The following is a 25,359-nucleotide window of genomic DNA, read 5'->3' on the forward strand; positions in this document are numbered from 1 at the left end:
CTATTATTTCCTCTCTAATTTTGGCAATCAGTACTGACTTCAGAACTCATCAAGTGAGGTGCTTGCTTTGGATGTTGTGTTTGAGGGCACCTGTTCTGCCTCCCTTTGCTGCCTTTTGGGACCCAGCATCCAAGTCCAGCTTGTGTCTGTATCTAGATCACATTCTGTATCTAGATCACACCCCAGTACCCTAGAACTTGCCATTCCCAGCTATCAACTCCAAAATGTCCAAAGACTTGTGGTAACTTCCAGTCATGATCTTTCTTTCTGAGAGCAGACAAGATCCCTGGTACATTGGGACCCAAGGAATGGCCAAAAGTGACTGTTTGCAGAGACTATAGAGAGACAAACTTGAAAGTATGGGTTAGGATATCAACCTACGTGCTTTTGAGACCCCTCATGGTGTGAGGAAGACTGGAATGGGAAAAGGAGAATGATGGGCCATGGTTGGAGTTTGGGGGCCAGAAGCTTGTCCTTCTTCACTGCCACACCCTGATGTAGAATGCTGAGTAGTCCAAAAATTCTATATTTAAACTTGGACTTCCAAGTCTTTTTATCATGGTCAGTAATTTAGTTTCAGTAACATCTTTTCTCTTTCTGTTTCCATTTCATTTATGAATTTGGTCACGACGGTATTTCAGAACTCAGTTTGTTTCTTTGGCTTCAGTTTCTCTTCTCTTTTATTCTGTATGTATCTACATCTCTATGTCTTCACATTGGTTGCTATGCATCTGTAGAGGTAGACAGAGATCTTGCTCTAGATAATGGCGTAGGTTTATCTTATGAGGTATTTCTTTAGCACAAAACATTCAGGGCACATTTTCTTCTCTTTCCTCCCAGTGGAATTCATTACCTTTTTCTGTGTGTGTTCCATGTTTCTTCTCTTCCCCAGCCCTGCCACAATAGTGTTTACAGAGTTTCCATGCCAATTTTTTTTTCATCTTGCTTAGCTTGAACAGCTCTGCTTGGAACTTGCCTTGGGCTTCAAGCAGCGTGGGTGACTCCTCCCCGCCAACCCCCTCCACAGTGTTTCTGTCGTGTCTCAGTCCGACTTATTTTCTCAGGCAAGCCCCGAGGTGTAAGGCGAGCTTCTTTCATATCCTCACCATAGTCCCATAGCTTGAAGGCCTGGGGGAGATGCAGCAGAGGTGGGGATGGACAGGAATCAGGATTTACTGCTTTCCTTTTGTAGGATCGATGATGTTATGTTCCAGTTCATTCTCCTGCCGCATTCGGGGTTATCACGGGCCTGTGGGGAAGGTGTTTCTGTGTCATGTCAATGCTTCAGTTGCACATGGTCCCAGGGCTTCTGCTCCCACCCCCCCAGCCCCTTGCTCACTTCCCTTGTTCTACCATCTGCTCTTCTGCAGTCCTCCCCATACTTTGTAGTCCTCCCCCAGTCCCGGTCCACATAATGCTTTCGAATTTATTTGTGAAAACATGAGGGCTTTTGTTACTTCGCTTTGTTACTTCATCCCAAGGCGTGACTGCAAGTCTAAGGATCTGTAAGGAGCCAAGCTAAAACCCTCTTTTTCTTTCACTGATAGCCTTTCCAATTTAGGACTGTAAATGGCACCATTTTCATTCTCTAGTTTCAGCTCTTCATTGCTTTTGCTGTGTGTTGTTTTATCTGTGACTGAGGAAGGAGAGTCTACTTAGCTCACTTTTCACGGCGACCTCCGATTTTATGAATAAAAGGAATGCCCACATGCCGGCTAACAAGATGGAAAAAGTTGATCAGGGTATAAAAAGTAAAACAATGAGAAGCCATTTCATTTACATTTTCATTCAAGGCACACCTCGTACCGTCATTTGGTGTTATTACCCAGAAACTTTTCCTTTGAATTGCTTCCTGGAGATCCTATCTATCAAGCTGTCTTAAGTAAGTAGGTTTTGTTCTTGACCTCGTTCATGCCAGAGCATTTGGAGTTTAAGGGAAAGGAGTGCTCTGAGGAGCTTAGGAAGAAAAACACTGATTAAAAAATTGTATTTTTTTACTTTTCAGCATTAAAACTTCACTCTTCTCCTAGCTCAGAAACTCAGCTCTCTTTTATACACACATTCACGTAACTGTCATGTATACCCAGTCTACTTTGGGGAATCAGATGATGACTCTGTTGTTTTTGGCCATTGAGTCGAAGCTAACTAGCCCCACATCGGCCCTGTTTGCTAAGCAATTGTTTAAAGCAGCTTGTAATAGGAAAGTTTCTTGTAACATGCCATCACACCTCAGTGTCACATCTTATTCTGAGATGGACTGAGGGTAATTTTGGTTTACCACTAGTAAATATGGATGTTGGGAAACTGACTTGCTTTAAACAGTAACAATATTCAGTAGTGTATCTGTTAGAACAGCGTGTATATCAGAAACTAGACAAATCCTTGTATGGTAAGATATTGATGCCACAGGCCTGGCAAGTATGACTTTCTGGGCACATCTTCCTACATGTGAGGAGGCAGGACAGGGTTAAGAAAAAATATTTTAAGAGAGAAAATGACCCTCAGGCAAGTAGTATGCCCTGTGTTTATTTATTATTTGAGAAAGGTTAATTTGGGTATTTTAATTTTGAGGAAGATTTGTCCAAAATATTTTTTTTTCATTTGTATGAAAAGAGAGTAACTCTGTGGTGTGTTCATGTAAGAACACAGGGTCTGTTGAGCCTGAGGTCTCAAAATGGTGATGTGTGGGGTGAATTATGCCTACATACAGATTTGGCTCAACCTGCATGGTCTTTTTTTTTTTTTCTTTTTAGTGGCACCAGTGCTTGAAAAATCTGCAAATTTCACATATAAATCAGTCTTTCTAGCTTCTCTCGAAGTCTTTAGAAAAGGGCAAAGCGGAGGTAGCTCAGTGGGTTAAGCATCTGACTTTGGGTCAGGTCATGATCACAGGGTCCTGGGATCCAGCCCCATGTCCCTGCAGAGTCTGCTTCTCCATCTCTCTTCACCTTTTCCTCCCGCTGCCTTCCCTCCCTCCTCCCCCCAACCCGGCTCATGCTGTCTCTCTCTCAAATAAATAAAATCTTAAAAAAAAAAAAAGGAAGAAAGAAAAGGCCAAGACAAGGCCTTCTTTGCCTGTCCCCTTCATATGGTGGTATCTGCAGCTATTCACCATCTTTCCCTCTTTATTGTAGTATATATACATGCCTGCTTTGTGGTATGCTTGAACATGCTGTTACTTTACGAATATTCCTTGTATAGTTTTGTTAATGTTTAACCCGTCTTCTGAAAAAAAAAAAAAAAAAAAGTTGAATGGCTAGATATTACAAGTTACCTAAAAGATTTAGTCATCATTCCCTAAGTATTGGTTCACATATATGAAAATCATATATTAATCATATATTCTAAAATCCACACACATCATCCTCCACATATTAGATCTTGACATTTCAGAACATGTGGTTTATACACTCATAATTTTCATATTATTTAGAATATTTTTTAAAATCCCTTTCTTAATGAAATGAACTTAAATGGGGGCACCTGGGTGGCTCAGTGGGTTAAAGCCTCTGCCTTCAGTCCAGGTCATGATCTCAGGGTCCTGGGATCGAGCCCCGCATCGGGCTCTCTGCTCAGCATGGAACCTGCTTCCTCCTCTCTCTCTCTGCCTGTCAAATAAATAAATAAAATCTTAAATAAATAAAAATTTTAAAAAAGAAAGAAATTAACTTAAATGGCACAGTTGTTCCACCTTTTGATTCAGTTAGACCTCAGGAAAAGAAAAAGTCTTACTTTGAAAAAAAGTGGGTTTTATACTAACAATGTAACAAATATGTTAATTAATTATTTTTTTAAATAGTAATAGAGAATTTGATGACTTGTCATGGAACTGTGTGTAATTTTAACCGCTAGAGGGCTTTGCTTTTTTTTTTTTTTCAATCAGTAAGATTATTGTGAAGATAAACAAGTTTTTATGGCTTCCAAATTTTAACTGTATAATATCAAAGTTTCAAATGAGTATATACTATATAATATATATTATAATGAGATGCATAGTATGCAGAAATCTTATCCCGACTATAAGTAAAATATGTAATATTTGAAACTGTGGAAAAGGCAATGTTTCATATTTTAGTAAGTGAAGAGTAGTCAATAATGCAAATTCACAGGTGAGAAAAGTTTTACAGTTTTCCTGTGCTCAGTGCCTTAACATTTTTAAAGTGCTAGAAAAATATTCTACATTTTGCTTATCCAAATACCATATGTAGAACTTTTTATATTTATAGTACCTTTGCCAACAGTTTTGTTAGAACTAACTCATAGGAATAACTTTAGCTACAAATGTTCTGAAATCTCTGTTCTCATAAAGAAAAAAAAAAACATGCTGAAGTCTTTCAGGGAATTTTCAACAGAGTGAGAGCCATGAAAGATCAATTTTCAATGACCTAGCACATTTAAGAGGCTGCTGTCTTTCCTTGGTGAAAATTTTCATTGTTTTTCAAATTATGTGTAATTTATTTTTCTAAAATATCTCTGGGGCCCTGTGACAATAAAGACAGATGCTTGGCAAGCCAATTCGAAAAAAAATCCCAAATTTTAAATTCTGCCTTTCTCTTTCATTTCGTGTATTCTGATTTATTAAATCAGACATGCAGGTATTATATTGTAAAATACAACTCACCTTACTCCATTAAGATTTTTGGAACTCAGGCACAGAGGGAGATATCATAATGCTTGCATGCCTTTATTAAACCAAGGATAATGTCCCTCCGCACGTTTGTGCTAAGCATGCTCTCATCCTAATTGAGTTAGACTGGCTATTTTCAAGTTGGGAAAGATATTCTAAAGATGAGCTGTAGAGAGTTTCACATGTTTTCACTAATGCAAAAATAATGTAATATAACCTTCCCATTTGCATCATTTTCTGTAATTATCCCTAAGTTTGCTTAGGACAAGAATCATCTTTTTTAATGACTTGCTTTATGGCAGCATCTTTCTACTTCCTCAAGGCTCCATAAAATCGTAGATGCTCACATCACTTTTCTGTTCAAACCTTGCCAATTTTTTTTTTTCAGATACAAGTCAAACTCACAGTATTTAACATGGTAGTGAAGATGGTTAAGCATTCTAGCACTTCTTCACCTTTTTCTTTTTTCTTTTCTGTCTTTACCCATGTTCTCCCTTCTTAATCTGCCCCTTCATGGACCCCCAGGGAGCACATGTACACAGACACACACACACACACACACACACACTCTCATCCATCCCATATACCCCTTGTAGTCTGCTATGTTAGATGACTTTCTTTCTTTTGTTTTTTTTTTTTTAATTAACATAATAATGTATTTTTTGCTTCAGGGGCACGGGTCTGTGAATCATCAGTCTTGCACAATTCACAGCACTCACCATAGCACATATCCAACCCAATGTCCATCACCCAGTCACTCTATCCCTACCCCTCCACCCCACAGCAACCCTCAGTTTGTTTCCCAAGATCAAGAGTCTCTTATGGTTTGTCTCCCTCCTGATCCCATCTTGTTTCATTTTTCCTTCCCTTCCCCCAATGACCCCCCACCCTGCCTTTCAAATTCCTCATATCAGAGAGATCATATGATAATTGTCTTTCTCTGATTGACTTATTTTGTTTATCATAACACCCTCTAGCTCCATCCACATCGTTGCAAATGGCAAGATTTGGGGTGTTTTGATGGCTGCATAGTATTCCATTGTGTTTATATACACCACATCTTCTTTATCCATTCATCTGTTGATGGACATCTAGGTTCTTTCCATAGTTTGGCTATTGTGGACATTGCTGCTATAAACATTCGGGTGCACGTGCCCTTTCGGATCACTACGTTTGTATCTTTAGGGTAAATACCCAGTAGTGCAATTGCTGGGTCGTAGGGTAGCTCTATTTTCAACTCTCTGAGGAAACTCCATGCTGTTTCCCAGAAGAAGAAGAAAGAGAGAGAGGGGAAAATTGGATGAAGTTCTGTTCTTGGAAATCTCTATTTATTTTTCAAACCATCCCTCCTTCCTTTAAATTGCATTTTATTGTGCTTTAAATGCTCTTCCACTTTTTTTTACCTTATCCTTCAAGGTCCATTTTAAATGCTTCCTACCACCAAGACCTTCCCTGACATTGTTTCTCCCTCCTTCCATGGTGGAATTAATTGTTCTTTCCTATCTGCTGTCAAAATATTTATCCATACCTGTGATGTAGCATGTATCACAGATGCCACAGACAGTTTCTCTGTCCCCGCCCCTCTCTCTTTCTTCTTCTTTTTTTTTTAATTGACAAAGTTGAGAACTAATGCCAGAAAGGAAAGACTCGGTTTCACCATTGTATAACTAGTGAGAGTCCACCTTAAAATGATATCCAAATATCTTACCTTCAAATCAAATAGTATTATCAATATCAATATTTCTAATACTATCATTTTGAGTGATACATGCTTTTATTTCTATAGTGTAAGTATATTCTTGAGATATCATGGAAAGGAGTAACAGAGGTTTTTTTCTGATGTTTTTGACAAGTAATTTCATATTCTACATGGATTCTAAGGTAATTCAGATAAAAAATAATCTAATTCACTGAATTCTTCTTCCTTTATGTTATTTACCAAACATTTAGCTCGGTATCTGAGATGTACAAAGTAAACACATGTCAAAATTCCACTTTAATGTATATGTCAGTATTTCTTAAGAGGTCTTGGTAAATGAAATGCTTTAGAAATCTTACAAGTTTATTTTAACGTATCATTGTGGTGCCTTCTTTCCACAAGAGCTATGTCTGAAAGTATCATATTTTTAAACCATGCTTGTATATGTTGTGCATACATATTATATGAATATGTAATATGTGTTACATATGTTATTCTATTATTATTAAATATATTTAATATAATAATGTATATATTAGAGAAAGGGAAATTAGGAATCTCATGAATATAGTTTATTTACAACCAAAATTCATCATCCCAAAGTTTATAAACAAGCACCAAACTGTAAGCGATAGGTAACTAACTTAAAAATGTTTTGTTACAGTGTTTTTCATTTGATTTTTTAAATGTTTATTATTTTTTAATTCAGCATATATGTCAGTCCCAGACAAAGACACAGGTTACCCTGCCCTCTCGGAGCTTAAAGTCTCACCAAGGAGACAGACATGAAAGGGCTGATAGCATTCAGTCACTATATTAGTGTGATACATGCTGTGACACATACATGGAGGTGCTCTTGGGTTGTGGTAGGGACCATGAGAACATTCTGGAAGAATTCCTGGAAGAGGAGATATGGAGACTCGTGTTTGAAGGATAGGCACTGTGTGTGAAACAGAGCGTGTGTATATGTGTGTGTGTTTGTGTTATGGGAGGAAACAGTGAGGAATGACCATGTCTAGGTAGACTTCTATGTAGATTTATGGATTATCTATGAATGACTTCTACAAAGACCCAGAGAGGGGCGCCTGGGTAACATCCTACTCTTAGTTTCAGCTCAGGCCATGATCTCAGGGTTCTGAGATCGAGCCCTCGTGAGGCTCCATGCTGGGCATGGAACCTGCTTGAGATTCTTTCTCTCTGTCTCCCTCTGCCCCTTCCCAGCCCCGCATCTCTGTCTCCAAAAAAATAAAAAAAGACCCAGAGATAGGAGCTTAGCTTCTTCGAAGCACTAGAAGAAATAAAAAGAGCACAGAGTGAGGAAAGTAACATAGGAGCCTGCAGGTGTGGAAAACAGGACCCAGATCTGAGGGATATTATGGCCTTGTAAATTATCTGACCTTGATCTTAAGAACCATTAAGGCTTAATCACTGATGTCATGTAAATACATGTAACAAATATATACATATTTTTCAAAAGCTCTGTCTGACTGCAATGCAGAGAATAGATTAAATGGAAGAATGAACTGACTTGGGCAGGGTTTTGTTTGTACAACCTGACTCATGTTGCTGACAGAATATATATATATATATTTTATTGAGCTGCTTTAACATCAGTAGGGAATATAATACACAACCAGAGGTTTATTTCATTTACACTTTTACAAATACAAAAAGAGAGAGGGATTGAGAGCTGTAAGCTGGTGTTAAAGTTGCATTTCCATTATCATGAGCTATGCCCACCCCTGAATATTATTAACGTAATGGAATCATATCTAAGCGTGTACTCAGAAAGTGTATAGATGAGTCTTTTACAACTATTAAGCCACTAAAGCAATTATGATGAGGAATGTTTCCTTTTCCACACTTTACAAGCAGCCTCAGTAGAAGCATGTTGCCTGTTAAAATACCAAGATACCTTATAAAAGCAGAAATTAAAGTGAGCAGAGAAATTTCAGGCATTATAATCTGTGGGTAATGTTTGCTACAGGGGAAAGAAAACTTGTAAACACCTCACCTGATAGACGAGTGAAAAACTGATAGACACGTCAATGTGGGACTTGGAGCCCACGTAGTACATTTTAATTATACGAAGCTAAGCTGTGCTTTAATGGTAGTTTCTCCCTTCGTTCATAATTGTTTTATGTTCATTCTAAAGAATAAGCATTTAGATGGCGTGTGACCGTTAGAAACTGTGTATAACTCAGAGATATTGTGGTTTCCTTTCCCGACCACAGTAATAAGGCAACTGTCCCAATAAAGTGAGTCAAATGAATTTTTTGGTTTCCTAGTGCTTATAAAAGTTATGTTGACACTCTACTATAGTCTCTGAAATGTTCAATAGCATGAAGTCTTTAAAAAACAATGTACATATACCTTAATTTAAAGATATTTTATTGCTAAAATATGCTTTCAGTGAATCATCATCTTTTTGCTGTTGGAGGGTCCTGCCTCCATGGGGATGGCTGCTGACCGATCAGGGTGGTGACTGTTGAAAGCTGGGGTGACTGTGGCAGTTCCTTAACATAAGACAGCAATGACATTTGCCACACTGATTGCCTCTTCCTTTCAGAAATGCTTCTTCTGTAGCACGCGATGCTGTTTGATAGCCTTTTCCCCACACCAGGACTTCTTTCCAAATTGGACACAATCCTCTCAGACCCTGCCATTGCCCTATCAACTAAGTGTGTGTCATGTTCTAACTCATTTGTTGTCATTTCAACAATCTTCACGCCGTCTTTCCCAGGAGCAGATTCCGTCTCAAGGAACCACTTTCTCCGCTCATCCCTGAGAAGCAATGCCTCATCCATCCAAGTTTTATCACGAGATGGTAACAATTCAGTCCCACATTCAGGCTCCACTTCTTATGCTAGTTCTCACGCTGTTTCCCTCCTAATAGCATCTAGACTCTGCAATAAATCAGATCACAATAATAAAACAAAGTATGTCGGTATAATAATTTCAGGAATTTCTACTTCCTTCAGGAGCATCTCAGAAATGCTCATGATTCTATGTGGAATTGATTTCAATGAAACCAGGTAGTTTCGTGTTATAAGTTTAAAAAAAAATTTAAATGTCTTGATTTTGAAAAGTGTGGAGTTAAAAATTTTGGATTGTTTAGTGCTTCAAGTAACATAACCTGTTGAAACTTGTGTGATTTTCCAAAGCTGCCAGGGCCCATTAACATTTTGGACAAATCGTATCTGGAATTATATTTTATAGCTGGACCGAGGCTATCTGTATACTATCAGTACTATGACTATAAAGTAAACTATGACTTAAAGGAAATGACCCTAGTATAACTTGAGTGTCCCATCTGCACCTCTCTGTCAAAGCACTAACTTCATGCACTTTTTTGGTGGTGCCTTAAATCTCACCCTTCTGACGACTCATGTTTAAAAATTTCAATTTACAACATCTAAACTTCTTAACATGGCCTACCTAGAACCTGGTCTTTATCTATTTTCAGCGTTCTGTCCTATTCACTTGTCATTTCCTACTTTATTCTTTTTTTTTTTTTAATATTTTATTTATTTATTTGTCAGAGAGAGATCGCGCACAAGCAGAGGGAGCATTAGACAGAGGGCTGAGCAGGGAGTGGGCCACCCATTCTGGGGCTCGATCTCAGGACCCTGGGATCATGACCTGAACCGAAGGCAGATGCTTAACAAACTGAGCCACCTGCTCATCCACTCCTACTTTATTCTTTACAAACACATTAAAAAAAAAAAAGTGTTTCATACCTTCGTGCCTCTGCCAAGAAATGACTTTTCCTTCTAATTTTATTTTACCTTTCAAGACGTCTCTCAGGTGTCACCTGGCTTGAAACAATCTCTGACCAATGCTACCACTGACCTGCTTGGAAAGAGTAGATCACTCCTGCTTTCCTGGACTTGCAGATCCTTTTACCACCACACACACACAATGTACCATAATTATTAGCCTACATGGGAATAAATAAGGTCCAGCTCATCCTTTATCTCTGATGTTCTTGGGTATCATTTTTAACCATCATCAAGCTAGTTATACACACTTTTGTTCCCATCTCCAGATCGCATTCTTTATAAGGACATACCAGTATGATTCTCATTCTTCTATCCTTTTTTTTCTTTTTTTTTTTTAAGATTTTATTTATTTATTTGACAGACAGAGATCACAAGTAGGCAGAGAGGCAGGCAGAGAGAGAGAGAGAGGAGGAAGCAGGCTCCCCGCTGAGCAGAGAGCCGGATGCGGGGCTCGATCCCAGGACTCTGGGATCATGACCTGAGCCGAAAGCAGAGGCTTAACCCACTGAGCCACCCAGCCGCCCCTCCTTTTTTTCTTTTTAAACTAGCTTCCATACCCAGCACAGAGCCCAGCTCCAGGCTTGAACTCAGGACCCTGCGCTTAAGACCTGAGCTGAGATGTCAGGCGCTTTACCAGCTGAGCCCTCAGTGGCCCTTCCTTCTTTATCATCTCTATCCAGTGTCTAGTCCTTTCTCAAGACACAACCCCTTTTAGCTACTCATCTTTCTTTTCTTTTCTTTTTTTTTTAAGATCTTATTTATTTATTTGAGTGAGAGAGAGAAGGCACATGTGTGCAAGCAGGGAAGGGGCAGAGGAGAAGAAAAAAGAGAGTATCAAGTAGACTCAGCACTGAGCATGGACTTTGATGTGGGGCTCGATCTCATGACCGTGAGATCATGACCTGATGCAAAATCAAGAGTGGGGTACTTAACCAACTGACCCGCCTAGATGCCCCTTCTTGTCTTTATTTTCTGATTAGTCAGCTATCTAAGTAATATCTCCAACACTTTTTTTAAAACTTCAGCTCACGTCATTTGACTCATCTTTATGGAAGATGAAGAATTAATCTTTTGTTTTTTTCTATATGTTGAAGAGATCCACCAATAATCAGTATCTCAATAGTAAAAATAGAATGAAACAATGTTAATGAACTCATAAAGAAATGAATTTAAACGTGTGTCTCTAAACTTGAACCTCCCAGAAATGAATTCAATTGAAGATAGGAATGAATTCTCGTCTCGCACACCATTGTTATCAACCACACTGTCAACAGTTTATTTCTTCCCGTTTCAGTGCTGTGTTACAAATTTCGTTATATGACCTGTTGAATGGAACTCATTATTATTTTTTCTTGGAGCTTTCTGATTCCCTGTGTTACTTTAAAGTAATTGCTTTTTAGGGACCTCAGGGTGGTGCAGTCTGTTAAGCCTTGGACTCTTGGTTTTGGCTCAGGTCATGATTTCAGGATTGTGGATCCACCTCCAGGCCAGGCTCGATGCTCAACACAGAGTCTGCTTATTCTCCCTCTCCCTCCCTCTGCCACTCAGCCCCCTAAAATAAATAAATAAATGAATAAGCCTTTAAAAAAAAAAAAGAATAATTGCTTTGTAGGTCTGTGATATGGGTGTTATTCATAAGTTCTTTTATTTGCTTTCACTCTTCTGTATTACAATGTTTCTTGGCTCTAATTCTTCCCGTCTGGGATCCCATTTTACTGTGTTACAGTATGTCCTTCACTTTTAAAGAACAGATACAAGGGATATATACACTGTCCTTGTCCCCAATATCCAAAAATATTTCAATTTTCCCTTACATTGAGACGATAATTTAGCCAAGTGTAGAAATGGGATTGAAATCACTTTAGCCAGAACCGTTGAAGTTACTGGTAAAAATGTTTTTGGTTATCCATTTTTCCTGGAGAAACTGTGATGTTTATTTGATTTTCACTTCTTTCTGGGTGTCCTGGGTTTATCTGGTGGGTGATTGACTTTGTTTTTCCCTGATTAGCCCTCAGATGGTGTTTTCCATCTGAAGCTCCCTTTGTATTATCAACTATGAAATTTTTTCTTTTATTGTTTCTTTGAACATTGCCATCCTACATTTCCCCCCCATTGTTCTGGAACTCTTCAATCAGTTGGAGGTCCAGGGCTGATCTTCTTGCTCTCTGTGTCCTAACTTTTCTCTTGTATTTTCCTTTAAGAGAAAATCTTGCTTTATGGTTGGGAATCTTTCTTAGATTGTATCTTCCAGCCTTCCTATTATTTTTCTTTTAATTTAATACTTATGCTTTATATTCCAAATATTTCTCTGACATCCTCTACTTTTTAAAGAAAATAACTGTATGGTCTTATTTTATAACTGCAAGACATTCTCAACCCTCTGTAATACACTAATTAGATTTATTGCAAAGTTCTCTTTGGTTCACCAATAATGGCAGCTTCATCTTCACAATTGACTCAGCCTTCTATTTATCCAGAAACATTGTTCAGTTTCCTTATAGCAAAAATCTCAGTTGTTCAATTTCCTTATAGGTAAAATCTCACTTTGTCTGCCGTGCTGTTAATCTTGCTGCCCTTCAAAGAACATGAGGCTATTTGACACAGTGTTTTCCACTGTGAATTACAGTCACTCAACAACTTCACACTCTAATTTTTGCATTGATTCTCACTCCCACCCTCTCTGTATCCCACTTTCAAGTTTGAAATCCTTCTGGGAGTCCATCAGTGCTTTTTCCACCTTTTTATTAATTCATCCCAGTATTTATAAAAATCTCTGATCCATGTATGCCCCACTTTGAGAAAAATTTCTGAATTTATTACTGTCATTCCCCTTTACTGTCATTTAACTATGATTTGGAGAGGAAGACACTAAGTACGTGTGATCAGTCCCTATTAAACTAGAAACATTTTTTGTAATTCTCACTGTCTCCTGTAATAACAGATGAATAGTATTTGCACAAGAGATATTTGTCAAACCCAGTTGAATACACAGAAAACAAGACAGATTACATTATAGCTTTATCTTGCTATTCTGTTGATGAGGCTTGACATGAATGATGATGTTATTTGTTTTTCTTTTTAATCTTGGTTGCATCCAGAGAACAGAGTATCCATTCCCTCTTTTATGTATATGACAAAAGCAAACAACACAATACTTCCCCAAAATATACTGTGTGCTATCTGCAAAAGTTTCAAAAGTAATGCCTGGGTGGCTCAGTAAGTTAAGCCTCCCACTTTTGGTTTTGTCTCAGGTCACGATTGGTCATGAAATCAACCCTGGTACTTTAAAAAGTTTCAAAAAATTAAACATTTTTAAGGAAGTTTATCGTTCCCATGTACTTCCCAACAAGAATAGTTAGATGCATATGATTTTTGTTTGTTTGTTTCTGTGGTGTGTGTGTGTGTTTTAGAGGTTACTATTTGACCTGAAATATCCTTCCTCCCTTTTTGTTCTATAGAATCATTGCTATTCTGTAGGTGCATTGAGCCCCATATAAAAGCCTCCATTCCCCAGCCTCCTTGCCTCTTAATTTTGGCTGGTGAAATGTAAGCAAATCAAATGCATCGCTCCTGAAACATCTCTTTAAACAGCCATAGTTTTATGCCTTTGCTCACCTTTTCTCTTCTTCCCCTTGAAATGCTTATGTGATGGCTAGAAGTCCAGCTCTGAAGTTGGACATGAAATGTAAGTCACACACTTGGCACAGGAGAGCAGAAAGCTAGGCAGAGCTTGAGTCTCTGACAGCTTCAAGGTACTGCCTTATCTACCCTAGAATATTCCAGAGCCAGCATGCTACTCTCTCAGATACACCAAGGACAAGGAGAATGCAGAAGCATGAGCTAATACAAAATATTAGTATGGTGTTTGGGATATCATGGAACTATAGCAGCAGCCAGTTGGCTAGGTCTGTAAGAAATAATGTTAAGGATGAACAGTTGCTGTAGAAATACAGAGACAGCTTCAGGAACCCAAGACTATTCTAGTCATCTCTTGGGAAGCAAGCATTTAGTGTTTACCCCCTGAGCAACTCTTCCATACTGGTCTTTGGGTGTTTTCAAATATCAAGAGAAGCCTGAGTAAATCCTGGGATTTTTTTTTTAAAGCTCTTACAGATTTTTTTTTTTTCAAGATAAACAAGTTCCAAAGCAGAGTTAACCAAATTTGTGGAATGATCTCAGTGTTTCCACGTATTATTATTTTTTTAACACAAGCACATTCACAAAATGATTACAAGAATTATTTGTGCAGAGCCATTCAGAGTCAGGGTATAACAAACCCTGTAATCTAGCAATGGGACACAAAGTTGTATGATCGATGATGAACTACTTACTTTAATGCTACCAATAGGTCGGTAGCATAGGTAATAGGTACATAGAGGAGTATAAATTAGGTCTTCAAAAATTGGTATAATATCCAAAATAGATATGAAGTATGTGCGTTATGAACAGAAGACCAAGGATATTGGCCACTTGTCCTCATGCTGGAAGAGCCCCACTGGTGACTCTGTTCCTCTCTGTTTCATGTCTTTCAGGGAGGATCTGGCTGAGTCTGCCGGTTGCTGTCCTGTATACGGTGCCACTGCTAGCCAGAGCTCTCGGGTCTGCCCGCACTGGGGCTCAGCCACTGACCATAGTCTGGGAGCTGCGAGGAGGGGGTGTTCTCAGCTCTCTCTCTTGGGAAAAATTCCTATGGCTCCCATTCATTTCTCTTCTTAGATCTTTATAGTTGATGCCACATATTCAAAAGGTGGTGGCTCTGATAAATCAATATTAAAGACCTTAGAAGATTTCACAAACTTTTTTATACAGATGTAAGTCAGGGCTACCTGACTTTGCTTCCACTACGTTTGAAGCTGCCATTCTTATAGTTGCAAATTATTACTGAGGAGACTCTAGAGGAAGATTCCCTCAAGTGGAGAGAGGGTTTTCTTTGTTTTTAAGGCAATTGAACTATATATATTGTGTGGTTTTTATTTAAACAAGATCAGCAGGGTTTAGGAACGTTCTAAATACATGTACAGCTGTTGACATAGACAAATAATGGAAGATAAATATAGACTTAAACTGGCTTCCTTGTTTTGGAGAGTGTCCGAAATGTTCTCTACCCCAAGCAGGAGCTAGGCTCAAAAAGTCAAGAACATAGGGGGGGAGCTTACCAGGTGTCACTCATGCCTTATTTCCACCTGCCCTTTCTCTGCTTCATCCATTGCTTTGTGCCTTTCTGCACCACCTGGAATTGGTGAGTGTGAACACTTTGAAAATCAGACCCGAGGGACGCCTGGGTGGCTCAGTTGGTTGAGCGGCTGCCTTCTGCTCAGGTCATGGTCCCAGCATCCTGGGATCAAGTCCCACATGGGGCTTTTTGCTCAGCGGGGAGCCTGCTTCTCCCTCTGCCTCTGCCGCCACTCTGTCTGCCTGTGCTCATTCTCTCTGACAAATAAATAAATAAAATCTTTAAAAAAAAAAAAGGAAAAAGAAAAAGAAAATCAGACCCGAGTTGGAAAAGCTGGGGAGGGATGGAAGTGAGGTTGAGATACATCTTTTCTCTCGAAGTCTACTTTTGTCCACTTGGCTCTATCAGCCTATTAGAGCATGTACTCTTGCAATCACTGCTTCCTGCCAGGAAACTAAGGTGGAAATCCATGCTCTTGGTCTGAGGGGAACACATATAAGTAGATAATTCCAACATATTAAGGTGATTGTAATAATAAAATAGACATTGCCACATGAGAACATAGGACAAAGAGCTCTTATTTATTATTATTTTTTAAATTCTAGGTCAGTCTGTTTGACCTGACTTTCACTCTAATGATAACCCTACATTGTCTCTGTTTTTGTTCTTTATAGTTTAATATTTATAGAATTAATATAAATGAATTTTGGATTTCCACAAACAGCTTAGATCATAAAACCATGTCATTTCTGCCAAATCTGCCTCTCTTTTATGAAACGATTTAAGGATATTCCCCAGGTATGAAAACCTGGAGCTCGTGTGATTCTTAAATCACAATTATTATTCTTAATTATTTTACAGTTGATCCGCAGCTCCCTTGTATGTGATCCTAACAAAAACCTCTGAAGATCATCGAACACATCACCTGTTCTTGTCCTTTCTTTAAATCTCTCTTTGCTTGCATTCCATGAGCAGATTCCCCTCTAGACATGAGCAGCCACAATTAGACAGATGGCTCAGTTTCATATTTGAGAGATACATTTCTCCCTTGCTTCTAATGTTAGGTGTGCATGTTCTCAGACTTGGGAGTAATGTCATGCTTCTTCTCACCCCCAGATATCTGCAAACACTCTGTCCCCCTAGACCTATTTTCTTTCATTTTGTTTTCCATTTAATTCCATCTTGCCTGTGGTTATGATTCCTTTAGTTGCAACATGGTACTTTGAAAGAGTTTCAGCCAAACATTGAAATGTAATTATAAGGACACAGTGTATCCCTTGTCTGGCTAATTTATTCATCTCTCACTTGGCTGCGATAGAGTCTAACTAGCCAAGTAAATAAACTTCAGCACCTTTCAATATGTTTTCTACATGGCAGCTGCAAGAATCACTTCTTTCCTTTCTTTCTAACTTTATTTAACTAGTGTTAAATATTTATTTTATTTTCAAGTTATAAAATGATTCACACAGGACAGAAAATAAATAATGTAACAACTATAACCCAGACTTAACCAATGCCAACCTTTTCTCTTAATTACTTTGCATCAATTTTAAAAAGAAATAAAGTATCTTAGCCATACGGTAGCTGCCTTTCAACATCCACTCCCCTTCCTTCTTGCCTAAATTTAATGTGTATTATTTATTTCCATATTCTGTAACATAAACTACCCTTGTTACTATATATCAACAATAAAGACAAACTGAGTAGTTGTGTTTTAACTTTGTTATACTCAACTTTCAGTTTTTTAGATTTATCCCTACTGATACATGTAGTTCTGGTTACTTCTTTTGAACTACTTTATATTTTGTGTACCCAAGTACTTACCAACCGATATTTAGGTTTCCAGTTTTTTGCTATGAGATAACAAACAACCTGCAAGGAACATTCCTATGATTTTTCAACCCTGTGCACGTCTGTGTGAGTTTTTCTAGAGTAGGGTAGGCTTTTTTCCTAAAATACCTGTACCATAGAGAATGTCCCCTGTCCACTTTATAGGACACTGTCAGAACTTTTCTAACAGACTGGGTGTATATTGCCCTTAGCAATGTACATACTCCCAACTTATCCACATCATCATCATCAATTGGAATTATCAGACTGTCTTGTTTTGAATCACTTTTAAGAATGAAGTGCTATTACATCTGTCTTCAGTTTGCCCTCCTTGATTACTCATGAGATTGAGTGGAAATTAGGTATTCTGCTTGTGTCAGTTACTTTTTTACAACATTTTTCTGATTCTGTGTGTGTGTGTGTCTGTGTGTAATCTCCAAATATTTTTTCATTCATTGTTTTAAAGATTTTTGAGAGAGAGAATGCAAGCAAGAGAGAGAGAGAGCACAACCAGGGGGAGCAGCAGGCAGAAGGACAAGCAGACTCCCCACTGAGCAGGGAGCCTAATGTGGGACTCAATTCCAGAACCCTGAGATCATGCCCTGAGCCAAAGGCAGACACTTAACTGACTGAGTCACCCAGGCGTCCCTGTTTCAGTCTTTTATTTGGCCTCAATTAGTACAGAAATAATACTGTTTCGATGAAGAAAAATTTAGGTAGACCTTTTTGCTTAGTGTTTGTGGAGCTGCATCAGGTTTCATTAGAATATTTGCCTTCTGTATCTTATTTGTGTCCGTTTATATGAATGTTTCTGTGTCCTTTTTTGAATAAAGTGTTGTAATCTATTTATGTTTGTTGTGATTACTAATATATTTGGAGTTATTTTTTCTATCTTATGTAGTTTCTTTTCTGTTTGCTATGATATTTTTGTTTTGTTTTTTCTTATTTTCTGCCTTTTTAAAATTTAAAAGTTGCCAAATTTTTCTTACTCAGTCTTTAAACTTTATATTATTTTGGGAATTTTAAATTTGTCTCTTAATTCAGTAATGGCCCTAAAAGTTTTTCACATGCATTCTTGACTTAATGAGCCATAATCAATATCACATTGCTACTGATTTCTTACACACAAAAAAATACAGTGGACCTTAAAATGTTTTAACTCTGATTGTTTCCCAATCAGATGTCATTTTTCCTAGCATCTAACTTTCATGTTTTTCTCATCTCTCCAATTAGTCATTAGTACATTATTGTTTTGTAACCAATGCACATTTTTATTATTTTATAATTTCTTTGCTCATCTATGCTCCTTGTATGCTAGTCCTTTCTTCTGGTTTTTTACCTTTTTCTGATTTGTCATTTATCTGTACCTTCAACACTTAGCTGTAAAAAGTACACTTTCCCAGTCTTTATATGTGACAATGTTGATTTCACCCTCACATTTACAGAAGAATTCAATTATATGTTCAGTTACTTTCTTTCATTATGAAACATACTTTTAAATTTTCTTCAGACTTATATTGCTTGTTTGCAAATCTGTCATTCTAATTTTTTTTGCTCAATACACACTTGGTGTCCCTTGTTTTATTCTTATAAAACTCCTGTCATTATTTTTGTAGGAGAAGGAGACATTTCTTCCTTTTTTCCCGGGGTTCTTCTAGCTGGCTGAGGAATTAAATTGACATGGGGCAGAGTAACAGGAGAAAAAAACCAAAGTTTTATTATATATGCATGGAGGTCCAATAATGCAACTGAGACCCAAACCAATGACCAAGACAGGCAGTTTTTGTACATTTTAAACAAAGAGAAAATAAATTAGTGAGGAATTGACAGGATAAAGAAAACAGAGGCTTGGGAGCTTTAATTGGTAAGGAATTCTAAGCAGAATTTGGGCTGAGGTAGTAGATGAGTAAAAAAGTAACAAGAGGGCTCCTGGGTGGCTCAGTCAGTTGGGCATCTGCCTTTGGCTTAGGTCATGATCCTAGGGTTCTGGGATCAAGCCCCGCATCAGGCTCCCTGCTCAGCTGGGAACCTGCTTCTCCCTCTCCTCCATGCTCATGGTCTCTCTCACTATCTCTGTCTCTCTCTCTCTCTTAAATAAATAAAATATATGTATTTTTAAAAAGAACAAGTTTTGTTCCGATAGTTTTCTTGGCTTTAAAATTCCTATCTCTGGTGATAACATCACCTTTTTCTTCCTTAGTGCATAGAGGGTACTTTTCATACAGAAGATTTATTTCGTGCTTTCAGGAGGACTTAGGAGGGTGTGAGTGTCCTTGCACCAGCTGGGTCCCATGTAACTTTAACACAAAATCATTAACATGCCGTTTCGGTACGTTTTGGGCATCTACACTTTTTCGTGTGCTGTATTCTTATGACGGCATTCTGGGTGTGTGTTTATTTATATTTTCCTGTTTGGAGCTCTGTGTGCTTCTCTCATTAGATGATGCTTCCATTCTGAAAAATAGCAATTTATCATCTCTTTGAACAGGGCTTCTCTCCCTTCTGGAACTCTCTAGGACTCTGTGGTACTTGATCAGCACTTAGCGGGACCCTCTCACAGCCTGACCTCTCACAGCGCCCTTCAGCCCAGAGTCACCTTCCCATGGCTCATGCTCAGGCCCTCTCTTCTGTCAGAACAACTTTACCAGGCCCTTCCCTGAGCAGGCTTTGGAATCGCTCCTCTTCTACCGTTTAAGAGCCACTCATCCTTCAGAGAGGTTTTGCTGACTTTTTTTTTTCTTTCTATAAAGTCTTTTTTTGTCTGTTATGAATAATTGTTTTTTGTGGTTATCCCAAATGATTTTATAAATTTCATAATTTTATATGCCTGACTAGTATCCAAGAAATATCAAAAGTGCAGTCCCCATCCAAAAAAACAAATGGGCATACTGAAAGGCTCTGATTAAATTGATTATTTTCAGGAATAAAAGTAACTATATCCTCTTTCATTAATTGGATGGTGGTTTGGTAAAATTTTTATACTTTTAATGATTTTTGGTTTTCCATGGTGTTTTCTTAGCAACATTCTACCAAATTACAGCTTTCCAAAAGTTGTAGTTTTGTGTATAATTCTTTAGTATGATTTTTGCTGACTTTTTGATGGGCTGTTTTTATTCTCCTCTTACAGTATCTCGGTCTGTCATTCAGAGCTCCTAGAAAATGCATACTTTTACAGTTATTGGTTTGAGTATCTAATTCATGCTGGGTCCTTCCACTGAATTCCCTGCTCCACAAGGACGTTGCAGTTGACCTTTATAAAGTCCACAAGTTTGAACTCTGGAGGTCCACTTATATGCAGATATCTTTCTAAAAATACAATACTGTAAGGTACTTTCTCCCTTATGATTTCCTTAATAACATTTTCTTTTCTTTAGTTTACTTTGTGTTAAGAGTACAGTAGATAATGCATACAACATACACAATTGATGTTTGTCAACTCTTTCTGTTATCAATGAGGCTTCCAAGTCAACAGTCCACTGTTAGTGGTTAAGTTTTGGGGGTTCAACAGAGACATAGCTTTGCACAGTAGAAGCAGCACCCCTAAGCCTTGTGTCATGCAAGGGTCAACTGTATTTTGTCTGTTTTAGTTTTTCATTTAATAGGCACTTGGGAAATAACGACAAGGAGACTAAAACCCACCAGCAGCTATAGAACTGCATGAGAGGCCCAGGCAATACTGATTCATCTCTAAGCAGCAGCCTCCCTCCCTTGAGAGTGGACCAGCTTTGTCGTCTTCCCTGTAGATATGTAATTGATATAAGGCTCAGGGTAAAGAGTCTCTCCAGGTGAGATCGTGCACAGTACCTGTGAGCCTGGACCATCCCCCATCTCTCACATTCTTCCCGTGTCCTCCCACTTTAATTTCTGGGATGTCTGGGCTAGAGCTATAGACTGTGCCATCAGACTAGATCATTTCTGGATAAATCTCTTTCCCCCTATTTTATTCTAGAATAACTGATCAGATGTGACTTTGCAAAGTAACAACTTCAAAACTCAAATGAGAAAGAACACGTTTTCATTCATTCTTTTTTGTTTGTTTGTTTGTGTTTTTGTTGTTGTTGTTCACTCTTAAACTAAAAAAGTAGCCTTCAGTGAATTTATTTAACAAGTATTTATTGAGCTCCTTTTAATTGTCATTCACCACTTTAGGACTTTATGTCTCAGTAGTACCAACAAACATGGTCTCTGATCTCACCGAAATGAGAGTCTAGAGAGGAAAGACTATTCCAGGACTCCTCCTACTCTCTAAACACAAAGTATGCAAATGCTTTCAGTGAAAGAAATAAAGTTCCCTGTGAATATTTAACAATTTCACCTGACCCACATGGGAAATTGCAGGAGAACAGGGAAGGCTGAAGTCATGAGGGACTCCTGAGCTAAGGCTTTAAGTCAACAAAGAGGAGGTGTCAAAGCATTTCAAGAAGAAAAATTGGTATGTGCAAATGTCCTATGGCAGGAAGCAGACTGACAATTATGAGGGTCTATAAGAAGACCCAGGAGGTTTGAGAACAGAAAAGAAAAGGGAAATTTATTAGAGCTGAGGATGGAGAGTTATTTGAGGAGAGGCAGTAATGTGCTGACTGGGTCTGGCTAAAAAGGACCAATTGTTCTATTTTCAGAAATTTTGTGTGAGCCTGCTGCTAAATAAAAACCAAAATATAGAATCACTGAACTCTACTTCTGAAACCAATGATATGCTCTATGTTAATTGAATTGAAAAAAATTTAAATTTGTATATATTATATATATACTCATATTAAGTAAATTACATTAAATACAAGGCTTTCTAATTGTTCTCAGTCATTCTTAATCATTTTACTACATTCTACCATTATCTGTGCTCCTGAGTTTATTTTTGCTGATTCTACTGGCCTGTAGAAGCATCTCTGCTGCTATGTCAGTGAACATTTCTTCCCAATCTCAAATGCAGTGATGTCATATTTGCTACCTTGAAATTGATCAACGTGGGAATTTACACCAAAGAAATTGGCAAACTTCTCAAATCAAAACTCCCTTACACCTCTAAGAACCAGTTTTAAACATTTACCAGCACAACAATGAGGGAAACTATACACGACCTTGGAGACGGTGTTAAGAATTGATCTTTATCACAGGAGAAATGAACAGGCATTGAAAGGTTTTGAGCAGGGAGTTGACAGCAAGAGCACATTTCTGTTTTAGAAAAATCACTGACACAACAGAATTGAAAGAAGGAACAAGGTGACTTCGGGGGACCCTGTGGTAAATAATGGTGGCTCAAAGAGGACCAAAGAAATGCAGAGAAGTGGGTTTGATATATATATAGAGCTAAAATTAGAAGGCTGAGCTCTGTGTGACAGTAGCAAGAAACAATCCCTTAAGACCCTCATGAGGAAGAAGTAAAATCTCTCCATCCTCCCTACCATTCTGGATGCCAACTATGTTTTCATTTTGAGCCCAATTCTGCCACCCTGTGTCAAAGAGCCAGCTTCACAGTGGAACACACTGAGACCTGAAGACGGAGAGACAAATCTGCATATGGAAACGTGAAATGAAAGGACTATACGTAAATAAACTATTTTAAAATGATCTGTAACCTTCTCATCTTTGTATATGGGTAATCATGCCTTTATGGAGACCTTGAGCATGGTCTCCAAGATCTCTGCCTGAGGGAGGGTGAATGAGCCTGTTCTGATATCCAGCATTTGAGCCGAGGCTGTGCTTCCTTCCAGCAAGCTGCCTCCTGACCATGTCGAACAGGACAGAGACCCTCAGGCAAGCCTGTTAGGGGCAATGCCCGAGTCCTTCCATGAGCGGCTTTAGCATCATGACTCTTCAGTTCTATCTCCCTCCTTCTCATCTGTTCTCCTTCACTAGGGTCAGACCTCCACCACCATCTGATGGTTCTGCCAGCCACACTGGATTCCCCGCCTCTGCCTGGTGTCTGCAACAGCTCTTGAGATGCTGTGACTTGGATCCCTCCCCCAAGTGATGGCAGACATCTGGTGGGCAAGTTCTTGGGGCCAAGAGAATTTTCTGCCCCTTTCCCCAAAGTCAGACAGCTGCAGCTTCTCCCCGTTCTCAGAAGCAGGAGACTGTTGCCATTCCCTTAATGCTTACACGTTGTGTTTTATAAAGGATGAAGATCTGGGAAGTCCCTGGGGTTTTATGCCTATGTGCCCAGGGATGGTGCAGGGTGGGGGGTGGAGTCTCCCCCAGATTTATCCATTCCATTCTCTGCCCTGCTCTCCTCAGCAGGCAACACCAGAGGCTCATGGAACAGAGACGTGAGTGAGGACAGACAGCATTGTATCTAGGCTCCTGGGGACTCTAAATTGTCATATTTATTGATTAAAGTTCTAGCTGTTTCCTCACTTTGGTGGAGGCTCTCTGTTCCCTATGACTTGCCAAAGGTGCAGCAGTGCATGTGCCCTTTCTATCCTCAGAGGCCTGGAGACTTTTTGCAGCTCAGCTGGATGGGTGTCCTTGTGATTCTCCGTTCTCTGATCATCTCAAGAAAAGTTAGAGTTGGGGCGTCTGGGTGGCTCAGTGGGTTAAAACCTCTGCCTTCTGCTCAGGTCATGATCCAGGGTCGTGGGATTGAGCCCCACATCGGGCTCTCTGCTCAGCGGGGAGCCTGCTTTCTTCTCTCTCTCTCTGCCTGCCTTTCTGCCTACTTGTGATCTCTGTCAAATAAATAAATAAAATCTTAAAAAAAAAAAAAGAAAAAAAAAGGGTATTGCCGAGTATTTGGCTTTTCTCATTTTTCATGTGAGATTAATGTTCTCTTGTAGCTTTCTACAGGCTGAGCCTAGGGAAAGCCACTACCTCTTGTTTTAAAAAAATCATTTGTTTCTGTATCAGGGTCTTATCTTTGGTGGGTTCAGCAGAGCCAGAAAGAGAAGGTATATGTAAATCGTATATTATGTTCTAGGTACATGACATCATTAGGTTATCAAACAGTCCACATGCCTCTCAAGGCCATTCTGTCAATGTATGGAATGGAAACACTTTCCAACCATGGAGTCAAGGATATAGTGTGAGTCAAGGTTCCCTGAGCAGATTTCCAGCTCAACAGGGAGACATTGTTCCTGGTCTGTTTGGCTCTGGGTCATTGTTAACACAGTTACCTTGTCCTTTCCACCAGGTGGTTGACCAGATTGATACCCTGACCTCCGACCTCCAGTTGGAGGATGAGATGACCGACAGCTCCAAAACGGACACCCTGAACAGTAGCTCCAGTGGCACGACTGCCTCCAGCATCGAGAAGATCAAAGTTCAGGCCAACGCACCCCTCATCAAACCCCCAGCGCACCCGTCTGCGATCCTCACCGTTCTGAGAAAGCCAAACCCTCCGCCCCCTCCCCCGCGGTTGACCCCGGTCAAGTGTGAAGACCCGCCGAGAGGGGTGCCTGTGGCCAATACCCTGAAGACCAATGGCACCCTCCTGCGAAACGGAGGCTTCCCCGGGGCACCGAACAAAATTCCAAACGGAGACATCTGCTGCCTACCCCCCAGTACCTTGGACAAGGCTCCCGTGCAGCCTCTGACGCACAGACCTGACAAAGACAGGTGTCCCCAGGCAGGGCCTCGGGAACGAGTTCGGTTTAATGAAAAAGTGCAGTACCATGGCTATTGTCCCGACTGTGATGCCCGGTATAACATAAAAAACAGGGAGGTCCATTTACACAGCGAACTTGTCCACCCACCGGGGAAGCTTCCTCACCCAGGCCCTCCCCTCCCTCCTCCGCCCCACCTCCCTCCTTTTCCGCTGGAAAATGGGGGGCTGGGAATAAGCCACAGTAACAGCTTCCCCCCTCTCAGACCTGCAACTGTGCCTCCTCCCACTGCACCAAAACCACAGAAGACGATCTTGAGGAAATCAACCACTACAACAGTGTGATGTATGCCATTTCCAAAACCTTTTCGTTTTGGTTTTTTTTTGTTGTTGTTGTTGTTGTTGTTTTTGTTTTTGTTTTTTAATTTCTATACTATAAACATAAAATAATAAGTAATGAGCACTTTCTACTCAAGCAATAAAAAGCCCAAATATATTAATCCTGCATTCAGCAAAGTGGCATAAAAACCACCTGGTAAGTATGCACTATGTCGTTTATATCCCGGGTACACGGTGTTTACACAGTTGCAACATCAGAAACCACAGAACCACGAAAAAGCTGAGTTTTTTGTTTCTTGCACCCGACCTAGGAGAAACAGTGGCCTGTAGATTTCAAATGGTTTGATTTACCATCAGAGGTGGAATTAGATT

At 39.3% G+C, this 25,359-nt stretch overlaps 1 protein-coding gene across 5 annotated transcripts in view; it reads left to right on the forward strand.

The window, feature by feature from the left end:
* Positions 1-25,034, forward strand: part of PRR16 (proline rich 16) — a 190,879-nt gene extending 165,845 nt beyond the window's left edge. For all 5 annotated transcript variants that reach the window (XM_032845594.1, XM_032845593.1, XM_032845592.1 and 2 more), the window contains one exon: positions 24,238-25,034. In XM_032845594.1, coding sequence (XP_032701485.1) covers positions 24,238-24,993 — 756 coding nt within the window. In that variant the 3' untranslated portion in view covers positions 24,994-25,034. The remainder of the gene's footprint in view (positions 1-24,237) is intronic.
* Positions 25,035-25,359: the final 325 nt, after the last annotated feature.

The sequence above is a fragment of the Lontra canadensis genome, unplaced genomic scaffold (genome assembly GCF_010015895.1).
Source record: "Lontra canadensis isolate GAN:19392208 unplaced genomic scaffold, GSC_riverotter_1.0 scaffold167, whole genome shotgun sequence".
Taxonomy (NCBI): Eukaryota; Metazoa; Chordata; class Mammalia; order Carnivora; family Mustelidae; genus Lontra; species Lontra canadensis.